This window comes from Scyliorhinus canicula, chromosome 1, assembly GCF_902713615.1.
Source record: "Scyliorhinus canicula chromosome 1, sScyCan1.1, whole genome shotgun sequence".
Classification (NCBI taxonomy): domain Eukaryota; kingdom Metazoa; phylum Chordata; class Chondrichthyes; order Carcharhiniformes; family Scyliorhinidae; genus Scyliorhinus; species Scyliorhinus canicula.
Window position 1 is genome coordinate 9,851,032 of NC_052146.1, and position 20,003 is coordinate 9,871,034.

The 20,003-nt window shown below is 43.6% G+C and overlaps 1 protein-coding gene across 3 annotated transcripts in view; it reads left to right on the top strand.

Moving 5' to 3' along the window:
* The window catches only part of chfr (checkpoint with forkhead and ring finger domains, E3 ubiquitin protein ligase), a 67,291-nt gene extending 48,191 nt beyond the window's left edge, over positions 1-19,100 (top strand). For 2 of the 3 annotated variants that reach the window (XM_038806791.1, XM_038806669.1), the window contains 2 exons: positions 1,470-1,542; positions 5,783-6,166. In XM_038806791.1, the coding sequence (XP_038662719.1) occupies positions 1,470-1,542; positions 5,783-5,825 (116 nt within the window). In that variant the 3' untranslated portion in view covers positions 5,826-6,166. Of the gene's footprint in view, positions 1-1,469; positions 1,543-5,782; positions 6,167-18,170 lie in introns of those variants that run through there. The other variant, XR_005461821.1, reaches the window with a different exon arrangement.
* The last annotated feature ends 903 nt before the right edge of the window (positions 19,101-20,003 follow it).

Here is a 20,003-nt window from a genome sequence, read left to right on the forward strand (position 1 = left end):
CTCTGGGTCACTGTCCGTGTGGAGTTTGCACATTCTCCCCGTGTCTGCGTGGGTTTCACCCCCACACCCAAAGATGTGCAGGGTAGGTGGATTGAACATGCTAAATTGCCCCTTAATTGGAAAAAATTAATTGGGTACTCTAAATTCTTGCAAAGTGTCCTGATGAGTGGAAAACTTCAACATGTCTCTTTTATACCAATATTCAAGTAGATATTCCTAAATTAGGCATGAATTGTACTTCAGTTAATTTGTGCCCCAGTGTATTATAGTTTAGTATGTCATGGGAGTGTCCCTTTAAGAAATGTTTTTGTCTTATCACATGGCTTCAGTGATGTCATTTTGTGGGTGGAGCTGGACTGTGGCTGAGTTTTTACTTTCACTTTGAGTTTGGAGATCTGTGGGATTTACTTTCGCTGTGAGTTTGGACTGGTTTTGAACTGCACAGGTTGAAAGAAGTGTGTCTCTATTTTCAATTTAAAAAAGTTATTACAAAGAAGAAACCCCAATGATTATAGTTACCTACTGTTTTGGTAAAAAGTTTTCTTTGGTGTATGGGATCTTGTTATGGAATTGGAACCGTTAAGGGGGAATCCATTAAGGGTTATATAGAATACTGTAGCTGTGAGGGCCTTTATGTTTGTAGTTGATAAAAATTCTTACTGTGGGGCAGCACGGTGGCGCAGTGGGTTAGCACTGCTGCCTCACGGCGCCGAGGTTCCAGGTTCAATCCCGGTTCTGGGTCACTGTCTGTGTGGAGTTTGCACATTCAACCCGTGTCTGCGTGGGTTTCGCCCCCACAACCCAAAGACGTGTAGGATAGGTGGATTGGCCAAACTAAATTGCCCCTTAATTGGAAAAACTGAATTGGGTACTCTAAATTTAAAATAAAAAAAATCTTACTGTGGTGTTTATATAAATGTTAACTAAATTAGTAGAATAAAATTTGTTTTTTGATTAAAGCGCCGAAGAACTCAGACAGGCGTCATCGTAACCAAAATCAATAAACAGTTGTAGGTCAGGTGAACTCCATGATGTACTTTGGAGTTTTCTAAACCCTGGCTCAGAACAAATATGTGTCCCGACCTGTGTATAATAAAAAGAGCATCGTTGTTTGTGCACTGATTTTCAGAGGGTATCCTCATAGGCCTCTTTCTCTTTTTAACATTTTTTAAAAAGTATTCAATTCTTTTTTTTTTTCCAATTAAGGGGCGATTTAGTGTGGCCAATTTGCCTCTACACATCTTTGGGGTGTGGGTGTGAGACCCATGCAAACACGGGGAGAATGTTTTTATTTTTCATGTTTTTTCTGTGCAGTGAAAAGAGCTCTAATAATAATCTTTATTAGTGTCACAGGTAGGCTTCCATTAACACTGCAATGATGTTACTGTGAAAATGTAGGATTCTTTCAAAATTAGCTTGTCTACTCTTTAAGAAATTTTGGTTTAAATTACAACTTATTGATCTTGTAGAGTCTGTAACTGCACGTCCAAATTGCTACTGGGGTCGAAACTGTCGCACACAGGTTAAAGCACATCATGCCATGTAAGTACCAAACAGATTAATTCATCTCTTGTCTTGAGAAAAATGTAAACATTTGCCTGTCATTTTACAGCTTGCTTTAATGTCTAGCTACAATTTAATGAAATCTGCCACAGCCACTTAGTGATCCATAATAGTAATGCACAGCTTTTTGTCTGCCTGCATTTTCTGATTGGTGAATGGTTTGATTTGATGGGTGGAGCCTGGCACACCCATCTGACTTACTGGCCGTCTGCTCTTGCAATTCCATGGCCTCAGTGACTTGGTTCTGCTCTCACTGCCTCCTGGTCTTGCTTATTGGCCCTTCGCCCCTTCTCCTCTTTGACCTGACTTATTGGCGCCGAGCCCTTGGTGTTCCATGTTCCGTAGCCTTGATTATGGGATCTTCATGGTGATTGACGACAAGGACATGGCGTCGGAGAGCAGGGGTATGTGGTGGAGACAGCCTGAGGGAAGAGAGGTGGCTGCATGTGTTAGGAGGCATGGGGCTGTGTGGGGGGGGGGGGGGGGGGGGGGCAGCGCAAGAGAATGGGCTGCAGGGGTGATACAGGAAGGTCAAGAAACAGGGGATGGAGGGGGAGTGGAATAGCTTTGTGGGGGGCAGAGGTGGCAGTGGGGATTGAGGGGGGAGGGCTTGGCACAGGAGGGATGGGTGATGACTCGGGAATGAGAGGGAAGAGAAAGTGGACAGAGTGGAGGGGGTGAAGTGGTCAGCAAGTGTGGATGTGGAGATGACTTGGGGACGAGGGGCTATGCAAGGGGGCAGAGAGCTGGCATGAAAGGTGTGGAATAGAACAGCACAGAACAGGCCTTTCGGCCCTCGATGTTGTGCCAAGCATTGTCCGCAACCAAGATCAAGCTGTCCCACTCCCTGTCATTCTGGTGTGCTCCATGTGCCTATCCAATAACCGCTTGAAAGTTCCTAAAGTGTCCGACTCCACTATCACAGCAGGCAGTCCATTCCACATCCCAACCACTCTCTGAGTAAAGAACCTACCTCGGGCATCCCTCCTATATCTCCCACCCTGAACCTTATAGTTATCCCCCCTTATCAACAGCTACATCCACCGAGGAAATAGTCTCTGAACGTCCACTCAATCTATCCCCTCATCATCATATAAACCTCTATTAAGTCGCCTCTCATCCTCCTTCACTCCAAAGAGAAAAGCCCTAGCTCCCTCAACCTTTCTTCATAAGACCTACCCGCCAATCCAGGCAGCATCCTGGTAAATCTCCTTTCCACCCTTTCCAATGCTTCCACAGCCTTCCTATAGTGAGGTGACCAGAACTGCACACAATACTCCAAATGTGGTCTTACCAGGGTTCTGTACAGCTGCAGCATAACCCCACGGCTCTTAAACTCAAGCCCCCGTTAATAAACACTTACACACTATAGGCCTTCTTCACGACTCTATCCACTTGAGTGGCAACCTTCAGAGATCTGTGGACATGAACCCCCAAGATCTCTCTGTTCCTCCACATTCCTCAGAATCCTGCTGTTGAATGTGGAACAGGATGACATAGGGAGAGGGGATGGGTGGGGCAAGGGTCTCGGCGAGTTTGAACAAAAAAGGTTTACACCGTTAGTGGATGTCCAGTGGCATTGCTCATAATACATCAGAGGATGTGTTATTACAAAAGGATCATTGTGCCTTGTTCCAGTCAGTATATTATAGAATAAAGTGGGTGTTTATGTTGATAACACTTGTCTAATAGGCAGAAGGGAAGGGCAGCAGGGTAGCATGGTGGTTAGCATAAATGCTTCACAGCTCCAGGGTCCCAGGTTCGATTCCCGGCTGGGTCACTGTCTGTGTGGAGTCGGCACGTCCTCCCCCTGTGTGCGTGGGTTTCCTCCGGGTGCTCCGGTTTCCTCCCACAGTCCAAAGATGTGCGGGTTAGGTGGATTGGCCATGCTAGATTGCCCGTAGTGTCCTAATAAAAAAGTAAGGTTAAGGGGGGGGGGGGGGGGTTGTTGGGTTACAGGTATAGGGTGGATACGTGGGTTTGAGTAGGGTGATCATGGCTCAGCACAACATTGAGGGCCGAAGGGCCTGTTCTGTGCTGTACTGTTCTATGTTTGTAGCTGTGGAGGAGCTGTGTTTAATGGCCTGTCCATTTAGAGCCTCAGTTTCACCAAACCAAAGCAGAGGTCTGATCAAAAACTGGTTTGTTGTGGAGAATGATCTGAGATGAGCTCATTGCTGAGGGATGTTTATATATAAAATAAATTTGAGCCAGTAATAAATGCTGATGCTGAATCTGAGACTAATCTGAAAAGTATGGTTGATTGGCTTCCCAGCTGCTTCCAATTGACTTCTGATTGAAAGTTCTCAACGCCTCCATTTTGGAAACCCAAGAGTTTTTGTGAATAGGTTATTCAGTTGTAATTTGCTGTTCCATGTTCTCATGCTGTTTTTCCCCAATACTGGCTTCTCATTCAAATCTAATTTTCTTCATTCCACCATTGATGTTGTAAGAGCATAAGAATTCTGAGCAGAAGCAGGCAATTTAGTCCCTCGAGCCTGCTCTGCCATTCAATCATATCATGGCCTCAAATCCACCTCCCTACCTGTTCCCGATATCCCCTTCACCTGTTTTTATCAGAAATATGTCTATCTCCTTGAAACCATTTAATGATTGAGATTCCACCGCACCATGGGGCAGCGAGTTCCACAAATTCACCACCTCTGCGAGTAGTCGTTCCTCCTCATCTCAGTTCGAAATCTACCGCTTCTCAACCTGTATCTGTGATCTCTCGTTCTAGATTACCCCATAAAGGGGAACATTTGGTCTATGTTTGCTTTATCAATCCCATTTAGTATTTTATACATCTCAACTAGATCCCCTCTCATCCTTCTAAACTCTAGCAAGTATGAGCCCAAAATGTTTAATCCCTTCTCGTACGTCAACCCTTTCATCCCCAAAATAAAACCATAAGACATAGGAGCAGAATTAGGCCACTAGGCCCATCGAGTCTGCTCCACCATTCAATCATGGCTGATATGTTTCACATCCCCATTCTCCTTTAAGAATCTCCTCTGAACTGTCTCCAATGCCACCACATCCTTCCTCAATTGGATACAATTGCAACAACACTTCTCTACTTTTGTACTCCAGTTCTTTTGCAATAAACAGTCCAAAGATGTGCGGGTTAGGTGGATTGGCCACGCTAAATTGCCCATAGTGTAAGGTTAATGGCGGTATTATTGGGGATACGGGTTACGTGGGTTTAAGTGGGGTGATCATTGCTCGGCACAACATCGAGGGCCGAAGGGCCTGTTCTGTGCTGTACTGTTCTATAAAAAAAAACGCTAACATTCCATTTGCCTTTTTAATTATATGTTGTACCTGCATACCAACTTTCTGTGATTCACTAACAAGACACCCAGATCCCTCTGCCAAGGCACATCTTAAATCTGCTCTCCATTTAAATAATTTGACTTTATATTTTTATTGGCCAAAATGGATAATCTCACACTTACCTACTTAAACTCCACCTGCCAAACTTTGGCCCAATCTCCTAGCCTATCCATATCTGTCTCTAAAATCTTTATCTCCTCTCCACTGCCTGCTTTCCCACCTATTTTAGTATCATCCGCAAATTTTGCTATGTTGCACTCTGTTCCTGCTTGCAGATCATTGATGTACATTGTAAACAGTTGAGGTCCGAGGACTGACCCCTGTGGCGCCCCGCTGGTTACAGTTCACCAGCCAGAGAAAGACCCATTTGTCCCGACCCTCTGCTTTCTGTCAGTCAGCCAATCCTCAGTCCAATCTAGTACGCTACCCCCAATCCCCTGTGATCTCTCCTTCTGGATCAGACTTTTATGTGGCACCTCATCAAACCCCAAGATCTGGAATCCCTCCCTAAATATATCCTCTTCTCTCACTTCCTTCAAGATGCTTAAAATTTGCCTCTTCGACCAAGCTTTTAGTCACATGTTTTAATGCTGTCTTTTGTGGCTCGCCGTAAATTTTGTTTGATGAAGCACTTTCGGACATTTTGCAACTTAAAAGGTGCTATAAATGTAGTTGTTACTTGTGACCAACAAGTATACCCATTGCATTGAACAGCCGGGTTGCACAAGATGTGTGTATATATATATTATTTATATATATATATGGATTGATTCTTGTAATATAAATTAGAGTTAATATTGACTGGGAAGTGGGTTGCTTTGAAATGAGTTAAATTAAAGAACTTTTGCCACTTTTTCAGAACCCTTTGTCTTTTTCCTTCCAGGAAATTTAACCACATCTGTGAGCAAACGCGTTTCAAGAACTGAGGTCTCTCGACATCAAAGCCATGCAGCCCCTGGAGGCGAAGGTGGACTGTGTTTGAACTTCAAGAGTTGTCTTTAGGGATCTTTTTTATACAATCAACCTGTGAGGTTATGGGCCATTGTAAAATGTAATATACCTAAAAGATGAGACCAAGATCAGCCGATTGGCAGGGAGTTCATCCATTTTTCTGTCATGTGGTAGGAATCTTGTGCTTAAACATTTATTATAAAAAAAGTTCTATATTAAAAAAAGTGCGCAGTTTCAGAGCAAAGCTTGCAAATGTTTGCTCTGCTGTAAACTACTGTAATATCACGTTTTCCACATAAAATTGATTATTCTTGATGTTCTTTTCTTACTGCTGTGCAGTCAATATAGGAGTATATTTTTTATTTAAGCTTGGAACAACTGGAGCTGAAACATGTTTTTAAAAACGTGGCTTTTATTGGACCATTATCTGGGAAACTCAACGACTTGAGCATCGAAAAAATGCTGAGTTGCAAAGTAACATTTGCTGCTTTCTGAAGCATTCCCCACTCAGATGATCTCTGAACATATTTGAACAGTATCTTTTATAGAAGCTAAGCATTGTACAAATTAGAATTACTACAGATTCATTTTTAGCGAAAAATTCCCTTAAATTTATATTCCGGGCCTGCTCTTACTTTTGACTGCCTACGCCTCCCAATGCAAACATTGTCTGGCTGCAGAAAGACAAAGATCATTCTGAATTGTTTGGAGTGAATTTCTTCAGGGCTTTCTCCAAAGTTTGCAGGTCTTTCTCTGATTTACTCCCCTCTGCTGAGGTTCCTTACCTGAGTTAGGATCCGTTGGACACCCTACACCTTCCTTCATTTAAGGAGACATATTAGTAGCGAACGTCAATATGCTGTTTGACAGTGAGAGCATTGTGAACAACCCTGAACCATTCCTTGCCCAACGTCCACTCTTTAAAAAAAAAAAAAATGTTTTTATTCAAACCAGGGCATACGTAAACACATAATCATTAATCTTTCAAAATCATAGCACAAACCCCACAGTTTGACATTTTCTCCCCTTAACCTTCCCCACCCTCTGGCAACAAACAAGACAAAAATATCTCCCTGTGTCTGCCTGGGCCTCACCCCCACAACCCAAAAGATTTGCAAGGTAGATGCAAGGCTATGCTAAATTGACCCTAAATTGGGGGGGGGGGGAAATTGGGTACTCTAACTTTATTTTTAAAAAACAAATAGGAGCCAGCACTGACACACACACACACACACACACACACACACACACACACAAACCAAAATGCCGCCTTAGATGGTTTCAGACCTTCAAGAACGAAGCCACCACGTGGACTCTCCATATACTTCCCCGGGGCTAACAGAAGCGGGGCTGCAGCCAGAGCCCTCAAACTTACACCCCCACACAATGCCTCCTCGTCCTCCACCTGTACCAACTCTGCCCCCTCCTCCCCCACCAACTCTGCCCCCTCCTCCCCCACCAACTCTGCCCCCTCCTCCCCCACCAACTCTGCCCCCTCCTCCCCCACCAACTCTGCCCCCTCCTCCCCCACCAACTCTGCCCCCTCCTCCCCCACCAACTCTGCCCCCTCCTCCCCCACCAACTCTGCCCCCTCCTCCCCCACCAACTCTGCCAGACCTTCTCCAGATTCACCGCCCCGTAATAATACAACAGATTTGGGAGTGCAAGGCCCCCACCCCCCAACCGCCGCTTACTTTGTAATGACACCCGCTGAATCCGCAGTGTCTTGCCAGCCCATTAACCTGTCCACCTTACCAAAGATCGCCTTTAGCAGGAACTTTGGGGGGGATTGAAACACAAACACAAATCTCGGCAAGACACTCATCTTGACCGTCTGCACCCACCCAGCTAACGAAAGTGGGAGGGCATCCCACCGTTTGGGATCCCCCTTCACCCCCTCCACCATGCCAGCCAGGTTCCATTTATACATAGTGGCCCAATCATGGGCCACCTGAATACCTGCATACCTGAACCTGCTCCTGGCAAACTTAAATGGCAGGGCACTCAAATCTGCCCCTCACCCCCAGGGTATTCACCGGAAACCGGTGCGCATTCAAACAGAACTTGGATGGGTAAATTCACTAAGACACTGAGACATGAAGTCAGTCATGTCTCAGGTTTGACTTCCCATTAATGTTGTTCGCTGATCTCTCCCGCGATTGAGGTGAGGCTGCAGCACTTGGTTTCAAAGTCCCCGGACAAGAGAGCAATCAGATAATCCATTGTCCAGTGACAAGCAGTTGGAGCATAGACAATTGAAGATTATATTGAACTTAGCCATGAATCATTGTGTAGTGGGCCAGCCTGCTTACTCAATGTCTAGTCTTTAGTTGAAAAGTAATCACCTGAGTGAGATGTCAGAAGCTCCCTGTGGATCTGTGCCCCAGCCAGGAGTTTTCCAATCAGAAGGGACGGGGGGAGGAAATTACATTTATGTTACTCCTAATTTATTTTGCCAGCCAAGATCTGTATTATAACTTTTACTTGCCTCTGTCTAGAGACTGGTGAGAAAGTGGCCCTTGCTATCGTGGGGTAGTTGAGGCAAATATTCTAGATGCATTTGAGGGGGAGCAGTGAAAAGTACATAAGAAAGAAAGGAAAAAAGCTTTTGGTGATTGGGTGGGAGGAGGCTTGTGGGACGTAAGCGCCTGTGTGGGCCGTAAGCGCCTGTGTGGGCCGTAAGCGCCTGTGTGGGCTGTAAGCGCCTGTGTGGGCCGTAAGCGCCTGTGTAGACCAATGGAGCCGCATGGCCTGCTTCTGTGCTGCAAATTCCAAATAATGATTTAACCGTTTAACTTCAATTTGCAGAGAGATAGTCACTCCAGTGCTTCTGTATCTTAAATCCGGTGCCAACTTTCATCTGAATGTTCATTTGAACAATCGAAAATCTCAATTCCAACAGTAACTCATTACTTTATCCAAAGCGAAAAAGCCAGAAAATAAACTGGGTTCACACCTGGAATTACTAAACTGGAACAATTGCAAACAGTTAATAATGTCTCAGTCTGGGTCTTATATACAAGCACTTTATTTGGATAAATTGTATTTGCCACTCAACATTTTATCGATCAATCTTTGAAATGAACAAATGTTTTCACCCTGGAATAATCTATTTTACGTGAACGCTCATAGCTGTTTATAACGATCTGAGGCTATAGTGATTTTAAGCAAGAAATTTAAGGAACTTACGAGTACTATTTTGTCGTAATGATGTACAATTCTAATTAGCATTTTCCAAGTTTTAAATAAGTTTTCACTCTCCTCTCCAGTTGGCACGCACACTAGCAGTAGGAAATATAGAGGCCCAGTCCGTTCTGTTGGAAACTGGGCACCTGGAATGAGAACCACACTGTACTCGAAGTGATGCTTCTTCTGATTTGTGGTCTGTGCAAAATCAGGGCTAGTGTGGTCACCTAGGACAGCAAGAATTTAGGAGGTGGCAGTCGCAGGATGCCAGCATTGGCACCGTGGCAATAAGATGAAGTCGGAAACTTTAAAATCATATTGCCAAGACTCTATTACGAGCATGAGCAACTTAACCAAGTGTGCCTGGGGGCAGGGCACTATTCCGTTTCAGTTCTAGCCTTTATCCCTCCCTTGTCCATCTGGAATTTTCCAGCAGGCAACAACAGCGACCCGCTCTTTCCCAGCCCCACCCAAACCACACATTTGATTTGATTTATTATTGTCACATTGTATTAGTATACAGTGAAAAGTATTGTTTCTTGCATGCTGTACAAACAATGCATACCGTACAGAGGGACGGAAGGAGAGACTGTAGAATATGTTAGTTATAGCAAGGTGTCGAGAAAAGATCAACTTAATTAAGTAATTGAATAAGGACCTTGTTAGAGAGTTTAAAAGAGTTAGAATGAAGTTTTAGAAGCATAGAACGAGAGTAAAAGATAGAATTAGAGGGTATGCTGAGCACAGCTTGCAAGAAGCCACCTCGCTCCGGCGCCACATACTCGCAGCCTCCCATCCGTTTCCCTCCACGCTGCTCATCTTAATTGCTTTCCCTTCCTTTCCTCACTCCACCCCAGGTGATGATCTCATGATGTAGTTCATGCCTCGGGAGGGGGGGGGGGTCACGCAAATCTAACTAGCGCCATGGTGCTGCAGGAGCAGTGGGATGGGACTCGGGAGGCAAAGACCGGTGCCTGGGTTACATAGAACATAGAACAGTACAGCACAGAACAGGCCCTTCGGCCCTCGATGTTGTGCCGAGCAATGATCACCCTACTCAAACCCACGTATCCACCCTATACCCGTAACCCAACAAACCCCCCCCCCCCACCCTGGAGCTGTGAAGCATTTATGCTAACCACCATGCTGCCCATAACATCTACTGTCTTTCCCTCATCTATCATCTTTTGTCACTTCCTCGAAAAACTCGATCAAATTAGTGAGGCACAACCTCCCCTTCACAAAAACCATGCAGTCCATCACTAATAAGTCCATTTGTTTCCAAATGTAAGTAAATTTTATCTCGAAGAATCGTTTCCAATAATTTCCCTACCACTGACGTAAGGCTCACCCGGCCTATAATTGCCTGGATTATCCCTGCTGCTCTTAAACAATGGAACAACATTGGCTACTGACAGTGACCCAGCCGGGAACCGAACCTGGGACCCTGGAGCTGTGAAGCACTTATGCTAACCACCATGCTACCGTGCTGCCCATGTTGGCCTGGTTGAAGGCAGGCAACAGCTACCTATCCGTTCGACAGTTTTTAGTGGTTAATGAGTGTGGGAACATTTTACTAGACTCAAAAATAATTTGTGGGGGTGGGTCACATTGGGCTGAAGGTTCCCCTAGGCTGGCAAATATCCTTGCACCAGCTCTGTGCTGCCCAGAATCATGCCATTCAGACCATTGTGTCTGTTCTGGCTCTTTGAAAGAATTAGTCTCCTTGTCAAATATTCATAATTTAAAAAAATAAATTTAAATGCCCAATTCTTTTTTTCCCCCCAATTAAGGAGCAATTTAGTGTGGCCAATCCACCTACCCGGCACATCTTTTGGGTTGTGGGGGTGAGACCCACGCAGACACGGGGAGAATGTACAAGCTCCACACGGACAGTGACCCGGGGCTAGGATTGAACCCAGGTCCTCGGCGCTGTGAGGCAACAGTGCTAACCACTGCGCCACCGTGCCACCAGAATCCTTCATAATTTTAAACACCTCTATTAAACCTAACCTTTACTTTGAGGAGAACGATGGCAGCTTACTTCCTTATTCCACACAACTGAAGCCCTTCATCCCTGGTACAGTTGTAGCAGAATCTCCTCTGCACCTTTTCCAAGTCCCGTGCAGAATTGAGCACACTGCTCTAACTGAGGTTAAAGCAGTGGTTTAAAAAGACTTAACTTCCTTATGTATCACTTTATAAAGCCCGGGTCCCATAATAATTTTTTTCACAGCCGTCTCAACTTGTCCTGACGCCTTCACAAATTTGTTTGCCTGAAACGACAGACTTCTCATCCTGTACCCCGTTTAAAATTTGTTCCATTTTGTTGATAATACACTTCTTTCTTCCTTCCAAAATGCATTATTTCCCACTTCTCTGCATTAAATTTCGTCTGCCCGTTTGACAAGTTAGTGTCTTCCTGAAATCTGCTACTATCCCCCTCGCTGTTTACTAGTGTGTATGTTCTCAACAAATGTTCACTTGTACACCTTGGGCTGGATTTGTCAACGCCAAAATCATGTTCGGCAATTGGCCGGAGAATCCCCGTTTACGCCGGAATCGGGGGGGGGGGGGGGGGGGGGCGCGCGATGCTGTTTTTGCGATGCTCCGCCCATTTAAAAACGGCGTACTTGGGGAGTACGCCACCGTCACCTGAGGACCTCCCCCCGATGCCCCTTCCCCGATGGGGCCGAGTCCTCGACGGTGTCGCTCGTGTGTGCTCACATCGTTCAGGGACCTCGCGCGGCGGCTGCAGCCTGTGTTACCACAATGGGGGGGGGGTTGTCATTCTACAATGAGACTCTGCAGTTTTGAGGCGATCCCCAATCTCTGCAATGTTTTTTCAATTCTGCATAAGCGCTGCTAAACCGTTAACTTTTGCTTGAAAAATGGTGTGTTTTATGGTGATTAAAAACAGTTTACTGAGCTCAGAGTCTCCAGCAATAGCTACCATTTAAATATGCCGTTGGATCTAGCAAGGTGTTAAGTGAGGGTAAATGTTAGATCTAGTGTCCTGAATCTCAATTTACTTCAATCTTCTAATCTACGTTGAGGTTCAGGCTATTTGGCTTCCACATTTAACCATGAATGAGTTATCTCATGTCAGAGAAATGTCAGAGTTTCTCACAAAAACATTTGTTTTAAGAGTTAGAGCAGTGCTTCCCCAAACTTTATCTCAGTATGACCCCATTTTAATGGCTCAGATTTGATGTGAACTCAGAGTTATCTACAACTGGTGTGGGGTGGGGTGTTTTTAGCTTCTGAGCTAGGAGCGTGGAGAGGCTGGGAATTGTTTAAGTTTCCATTTTTTGCTTAAAAAGAAACACCTACCTTTTGGAGAGCTTTGCAGTTGTTAGCACTCAGCCCGAGTTCCACAGTAGCCAATGCTGACTCAGCTCACAGCACCAAAAATCTCATCTCGCAACACTCACCCAAAGTTTGGGAAGCCCTGAGCTGGAGATTGACAGGTGATGTAAAAGGGGGAACTAGAAATCTGAAATACAAACAGAAATGTTTGGGAACAAACAGCAACAAAAATTCCTTAAAAGGTCATCGATCCAGATGGTTAACTCTGTTTGTCCCCCTCCATAAATGCTGCCTGACCTGGATTGTTTCCAGCATTTTCTGATAATCTGCCTCTTTCTGCATATTTCCAATATTCTGTTTATTTTAGTGATCAGTGAAGTTAAATAATAGGCGAGCATTTAAAACGTTGCATGCGCCAAAAGGTAAGTGAGATTCCTGGATTGAAGGGACTGTTTGGATCGGATTTGTTTATTGTCACGTGTACCAAGGGATAGTGAAAAGTATTTTTCTGCGAGCAGCTCAACAGATCATTAAGTACATGGGAAGAAAGGGGAATAAAAGAAAATACATAATAAGGAACGAGTATAAGTTAAGTAAAAAGTGGATCTGTTGGGGAGAGCTCACGTTGCCTCGCTCCGGCGCCATCTTCTGGTTTGTGATTAGGGGTTAGTTTTTTAAAATAAATTTAAAGTTCCCAATTCATTTTTTCCAATTAAGGGCAATTTAGCGTGGCCAATCCACCTACCCTGCACATCTTTGGGTTTTTTGGGGCAAAACCCACGCAAACACGGATATTATGGGTTAGGTTGGCGTAATCCAACACTCCACAAGTGCCAATTATCAATTCAAGGAGTGATATCGTTAAATATCCAGGAATGTCTCTGAACGTGTCAGTTCTTGGGCAGTATACAAATTTTCTTCCTCTTGTCATCTAGGCAGCACTTTATCATGTTCTCGGAGTGACCAAGTTTCTTCACAGTAATGCACATTTCAGTGTGGTCACTGGTCTGTAAACAAACAGGACTTCAGACAGAAAGATTCTACAGATAGCAGTGCGATGCATCACCAGTTAGCTGCTTTTTTTATGGTGTTTAATGAAGGAATATAGAACAGGACAGCGGGATATATCCCAACACTGAAAATTGGCATCTTTAGCAATGCAACCAGCCCTGACTATTGCACTGAAGTATGCACCTAGGTTATGTGTTTGAGTGCTGAAGTGGCGTTGGATGTTAATTTTAAAGTTTGAGTATGAATGCAGCCATATGCAGAACTTGAGTATTGCTGAGAACGATACTCCAAAGTTTTCTGTCCTGCATTTATCAGGTCAATTCGTAAGAGCAATTTATACTTCATGAGAAAGGACTGCTGATTAGTTAGCAAGTGGACTCTGATTGATAGAGACATTGCCTTGAAGAAATCACCAGTTAACTGACGACTGACAATTAATTGCCAAGCGTTGTTTAAATTTGAACCAGGCAGAGGATGACTGTGGTCAAGGTGTTGTGCTGGAGAATGAATCAGAATGGCTCTTGCCTATTTTGTTTAGTTGAAACAGGCACAATGTTTGTGCATGTTCTTTATGTCTGCAAAGAACAGGGCCTTGTTTATTAATCACTGTAGCTTCTAGCCCGCATAAGTGATCCACACTGCGAGGCTGACTGATAATCTTAAACTGGTTGTCAGTATAATTCTTTCTTTTTTTTTTTTTTTTATAAATTTAGATTACCCAATTATTTTTTTCAATTAAGGGGCAATTTAGCATGGCCAATCCACCTACTCTGCACATTTTTGGGTTGTGGGGGCGAAACCCACGCAGACACGGGGAGAATGTGCAAACTCCACACGGACAGTGACCCAGAGCCGGGATCGAACCTGGGACCTCAGCGCCGTGAGGCGGTTGTGCTAACCACAAGGCCACCGTGCTGCCCGTCAGTATAATTCTTAGCACACTCGGGATTGTTTAGCGAGTGCAGTCCAATCGGGGTATCACATCTAATGTTGGACACTATATTTTGAATTTTACAAGCACGGGCTGGTTGGTACCTGTAATGAAGAGGGCAATGCTGTGACCAATCAGATTCCCGAGTTTGAATTTAAACAAAACTTGGCAGTTAATTGTCAGTCAGTTAACTGGTGCATTCTCCATGGCAGTGCCTATACAGTTTGCGTCCACTTGTCAACAAATCTCTTCATGATGTGTAAGTTATTGTTCCCTTTACATTTGATATTCTTGTGAGATGTCCTGATGAGTGCAATATGTAAAGCTTTGATGACATGTAGTTTTTTCAATACACAGCCATATCCTTGCTGTTACAAGCAACTTTATGTAAAGTAGGCATTATGACTTAACAGTTCAATCCATGCAATATTGTTTTTCAGTACTTGTGTATTTTTTTAAAAATTCTTAATAAGCACTTCCATTCTCCCTGCTGCTTTATGAGAATCCACAGTAGCACTCAAAATAAAAACTTGGGTCGTACACAGAAGACTACTGTGAATGTCCCTGGTAACAGCTGACTTTTTCTCGTGTCTCTGTACCAGGCACCAGTTATGCCTGTTCCTAATGCATCTCTGGTACCAGCAGTCAACGACAGCTGCTTGCATTTAGATTGTGTCTTTAACTTGGATAAACATTCCAAGGGATTCAAGGTACATTACTGACAAGGAATTCAGTGCATTACACAGTGATGATATTCCACAAATTCTTCATTGGCTGTGATGCATTTTTGGACATCCTGGGATTGAACGTAATGGGGTCAGGAGCCCTGCAGGACCATCAGAATGATTTGGCATCTCAATGCTCCCATTGGGCTCTGTATTAACTTGCCTTGCTATTGTTTCATTTTATAAAATAAGTGCTTGTGGCAGGTAAGAGCAAAACTTAATTTCCTACATGCTGGTGAATACCTGGAGTGTGTTTGTAGATAATGAGAACTGTGAACCATCCTAACCTCTAACTGCGTCAGTTTTGAAATTGTGTTGAACTTTCTGATTTCTAAATTTCCTTGAAAATCTGATTGTGCGAAAATCATTTCAGCCACAGCCACCAAAGCAGGAGACGGTGATTTTTAATTTACTGTGTTAAAATGAATCAAAATAAGCATAGTCATCGTACCTAGGGCTGTTTAATGAAAAGACCACTGTATAAGCAGAAGTGTAAATGGACAGAAACTGCAGTTCAGTTGACACAAGGTGGTCTGGGCTCGGTACCTGGAAGTTCTGCAGCTACTCTATATGTCTTCATTGGGGCAACGCACCAGAATTTTCTTTTCCACGTGACTTTTAAAAATTAAATAAACGGACCACCATGGTCTGGAGCTGTGTGTCAGGTTGTTCCGACATTTGTACTGCTTCAAGTCCAAACCCTGTGGTGTGACTTGCTTGATCTGACTGACCGGAGTTTGAGACACTAATGATTCAAGTATATGAAGTGGAGATGCTGGCATTGGACTGGGGTGAGCACAGTAAGAAGTCTTCCAACACCAGGTTAAAATCCAACAGGTTTGTTTCGAATCACTAGCTTTCGGAGCACTGCTCCTTCCTCAGGTGAATGAAGAGGTAGGTTCCAGAAAGAAACAAGCAAACAACTTTAACCTGGTGTTGTAAGACTTCTTACTGAAGTATATGAAGTGTGAGTTGTTGCTGCCCCCAGTCACTTTTACATGCCGTTTGATGGGATGACATTGAATGAGAAAAAATTGTTGCCCTTTTGGCTTCATCCCCCAGATGCAGTGACAGTCAGTTCAGAGTTTGCTGGGTCACTAATTTTCTTTTGTTTTTATAAATTTGGCGTCCCTGATTCATTTTTCCAATTAAGGGGCAATTTAGGGTGGCCAATCCACCTACCCTGCACATCTTTGGGTTGTGGGGCCGAAACCCATGCAAACACGGGGAGAATGTGCAAACTCCACACGGACAGTGACCCAGAGCCGGGAGCGAACCTGGGACCTCGGCGCTGTGAGGCAGCAGGGCTAGCCACTGCGCCACCATGCTGCCCTTGCTGGTTCACTAATGAGGAGTTCACTATGAATGTAGCTCCTGTTAACTTGCCCTACTGTTAGTTTTATTCTGTTTATCGGCGCTTTGCTATTTGTTAATGTTTGTGGCAGCTGGAGGAATCTGCACCTTTATCTTTCTGACTGTTTCCTATCTAAGAGAAGTTGCAAAGTTATTATAATCGAGAAATGGGTCATTTAACCTAGTAGGTCTATGCTGCCGTTTATGTTCCACCGAAGCCTCCCAACCGCCTTCATGTAACCTCTTTAATATAGCCGTTGGTTCCTTTCTTCCTCTAGATTCCCCTTATGTGTGTCTGCTAATCACTTCAGTCATTGTTTGTGGTAGCAAATTCCACATTTTGACCACTTTGTGGGTGAATTGAATTTCCTGTTGAATTTGTTGGTGGCTGCTTTCTGATTATAGCCCTACCCTTGGAGTCGACAAGTAGAAATACCCGCTTTGCATCCACCTTATAAAGCCCTTTCTTAATGTTGAGGGCATTTATCAAGTCAGCCCTCAACCTTTGCTGGAGAACCCCAGTTCTTGTGTTTGCTTTTGATGATGCCCTGGACCGCTACTTTTAGTGATTTGTGCATCTTCTTCTCTCTGCTTCTTTTAATGTCCCACCTCTGCCTTATCCAAATTGAAATTCATTTCCCAATTACATGTCCATTCGGCATATTTATTATGCCTTCCAGTATTTTGTCACAGTCCTCCTCTGTCTTAACTCTGCACCCATTTGGCCTGGTCCTCAAATTTTGATGTTGATCTGCTGAAATTGCCATGAGGTGCAAGTTAAGAACTGGTGGGTAAACATTCTGGAAGAAATGCCAATTTTGGGGGGGGGGGGGGGGGGGGAGGGGTGCAGATTGTTGTATTGCTTTTTTGTTTTTAACCCAAATGGATATATAAACATCATTTATTGCCAATCTCTATTTGTCCATGAAGGTGGTGGGGTGATGCCGCCTTGATTCATTGTAATTCTTGTGGTCTAGGTACTCTTGAAGTGATCGTAGGGAGGGAGTGCCAGGATTTTAACCCACTGTGAGGGAATATAGTTCCAATTCAGAACGGCATGTGTAAATTAAACTGTTTTCTGCAGTTTAACAATCAACCGGAAAAGTAACCTCCAAGTAACACTTTAGATGAAAATCTGTAATAGAGATGATCTGAATAGTTTGCTTTATTTAATTGAGTATAGCTGACATTTTTGTAGTTCACTTAATTAAAGTGAATAGTGTATCTTTGGCCATGGGGATCTTATTTAACCAGTTTATACGGGCTATGTTTAGATCTGTCTGTATGTGTGCGCAGATACTTATGAATGCAATTTTCCAATCTTCCTTTCAACTGGGAATTCAATCAATCCATTAAATGAGCCGAGTTGTGTATTTATTTTCACGGTATCTATTGTATCAATAACATGCACTGGTTAGTAATATGGGCCAGTAGTTTCACAGGGATTCAGATGAGTTTAGTCCAATCTGATTAAGATCCAGGCACATATAAATCTGCACTGTATTGCTGCTTAATTTTTATTTATGAACATCAAACTCCATTTTGTTTCTGATGGTCTTGGAATTGCAAACGTATCGATAAATTCAGACTTCTGGCTGTTTTCTAACTTTGCATGTCACAGGATTGCTGCTCCTACACTGTTTCTACTTGACCCTGTGTAGCAGTTTCCCGGTGACATGGCGATTTAACTTTAATTAGCTGATTCGGACCGAGGAAATCGGAACAATACATCATGTTGATACAAAGAATTGTTCAAATTTTCACCATCTGACCCAAGATGTTTCTGCATTTGCTTCTTGCAACAGGAACAGTTTTCTTTCAATTCTGACCAAAGGAATTTGAGTTGGACATTTTGCTGGATGTCTTCTACCTCTGGGCAAGCTGCTGGAATCTCCCTGGAAGGGCTTTTGAACACTGCTTCAGGTTCAAGAAAGCATGACAGGGCACATTCTTTACCTGCACATCATGCAGCCAATGTAGCTGTTTCAAAGGCATATTAAGGTTTTCTGTTGAGCAAGGTTGTAGATCATTTAAAACGCTAGGTTGCTGCATTCTCCATGGAAATGATGAGAACTGTATACAGCCTGGTGTGTTTTCTTTCTCTTTATAAAAGCAAATTCAGGCATTAAAGTGATGCACAGATCCTCTCAGCTGCATAGAAATGATGAGCTCAATGACTTTAATGCCTAAGTTTGAGCTCGGAACGCAGCTGTTAATTATCTGCAATAAAATATAGTCTTATTGTGTACATAAGAGTTAAAGCACAGGGTAAAAGTAAGGGCACTGGTTTCAGTCTGGGATAATTTGTGTGTTAACTCCTCGTGATTAAAAAACCATTCCTGGACAGAATTATTTTGCATTGACCTTCATTTAAGAGTACACAGTTTAACTTTTAAAACTTAGCTCCAGAATTCGCAGTTTATTCTGAACTGGTTCGACATTAGTGTTGTGACAATTTTTTTTTTTCATTATTTTTGAACTTGTAAAATGTTTTTGATATGTGGGTGAACATTTAAAGACAAATTGTTCTTTTAACTGCACTATTGTTCAACTGGCAAGTGTCAGCCCCTTCTGTTTCTGTCAGCACCCAAGAAACAGACAATCCTCAATACTGGAATTTATAAAATAAAGATAGCAAGCTTCATATGTCAGATTTTGGATATGTCTTTGCTTCAGCTTGTGGGTGATGTATTCCAAACATTGGTTTACTGCAGAATAAATTATATATCATTGGATTCTTCATTAAATAGAAACTTATCATTTCAATGCCCATTAGCAAGAACAATGCATTTCATGATGGCACAATGTGTAACGTGTAGAAGGAACAATAAGCCTCAATATTGAGCCGAAAGTTCATTTGGTCAATTTGACTTGTGGAAATACCAAACTGTAGGACCCATGTTGTGACCTCTGGCTTTGACTTCATTACACAGTTGACATCATCATAGAATCTTGCAACACAGAAGGAAGCCATTTGACCCATCTGCCTGTGCTGGATCTTTGACAGAACTATCCAGTTAGTCCCACTCGGGGTAATCAACCATTCTGGATTTTTTGGGACTGTCCTATAACTTTGCCTTGCGTCCCGTGTGAGGTGATCTTCTGCAGGCTTGTTGTCCGTGTGTGCCCTGACCTTGGCAGGTTGGGATTTTGGGTTCAGGGTTGGGTCTGGCATTATCGGATTCAGGGTGGGTTGTGTGGCTGCAGTGGTAGTGTGATGCACAAGTGAATGACCAATACTATCCCCCCCCCCCCCCCCCCCCCCAAAGGTCTCGGCAGAACCCCATACCCCTCTCAAAGACTCAGCAGCACACCCTCTATAGTGATACATCCTTTATTTCTTTTGCCCAGAGTTGGTGACCTTGGAAAGGGCGAATATTGCTGACCCATTGAGAAAGGACCAAGTGTATAATTATTTCCTCTTGGAAGTATATTGACCTACTTCCACTGTCCTTTCAAGCAATGTCTGGTGTATTCTGAGATCTTCTGTGACAATGGCCACGGTGATTCCCATCTTGTGCGAGGAGATGGACTTTGATTTAAAGGAGGATGTAGACCAGCTTGGCCTTCATGCCACACTATAGGTGTTCGAGAATACAACTTATAACCATGCTTATGGTAAACACACATCATATTGA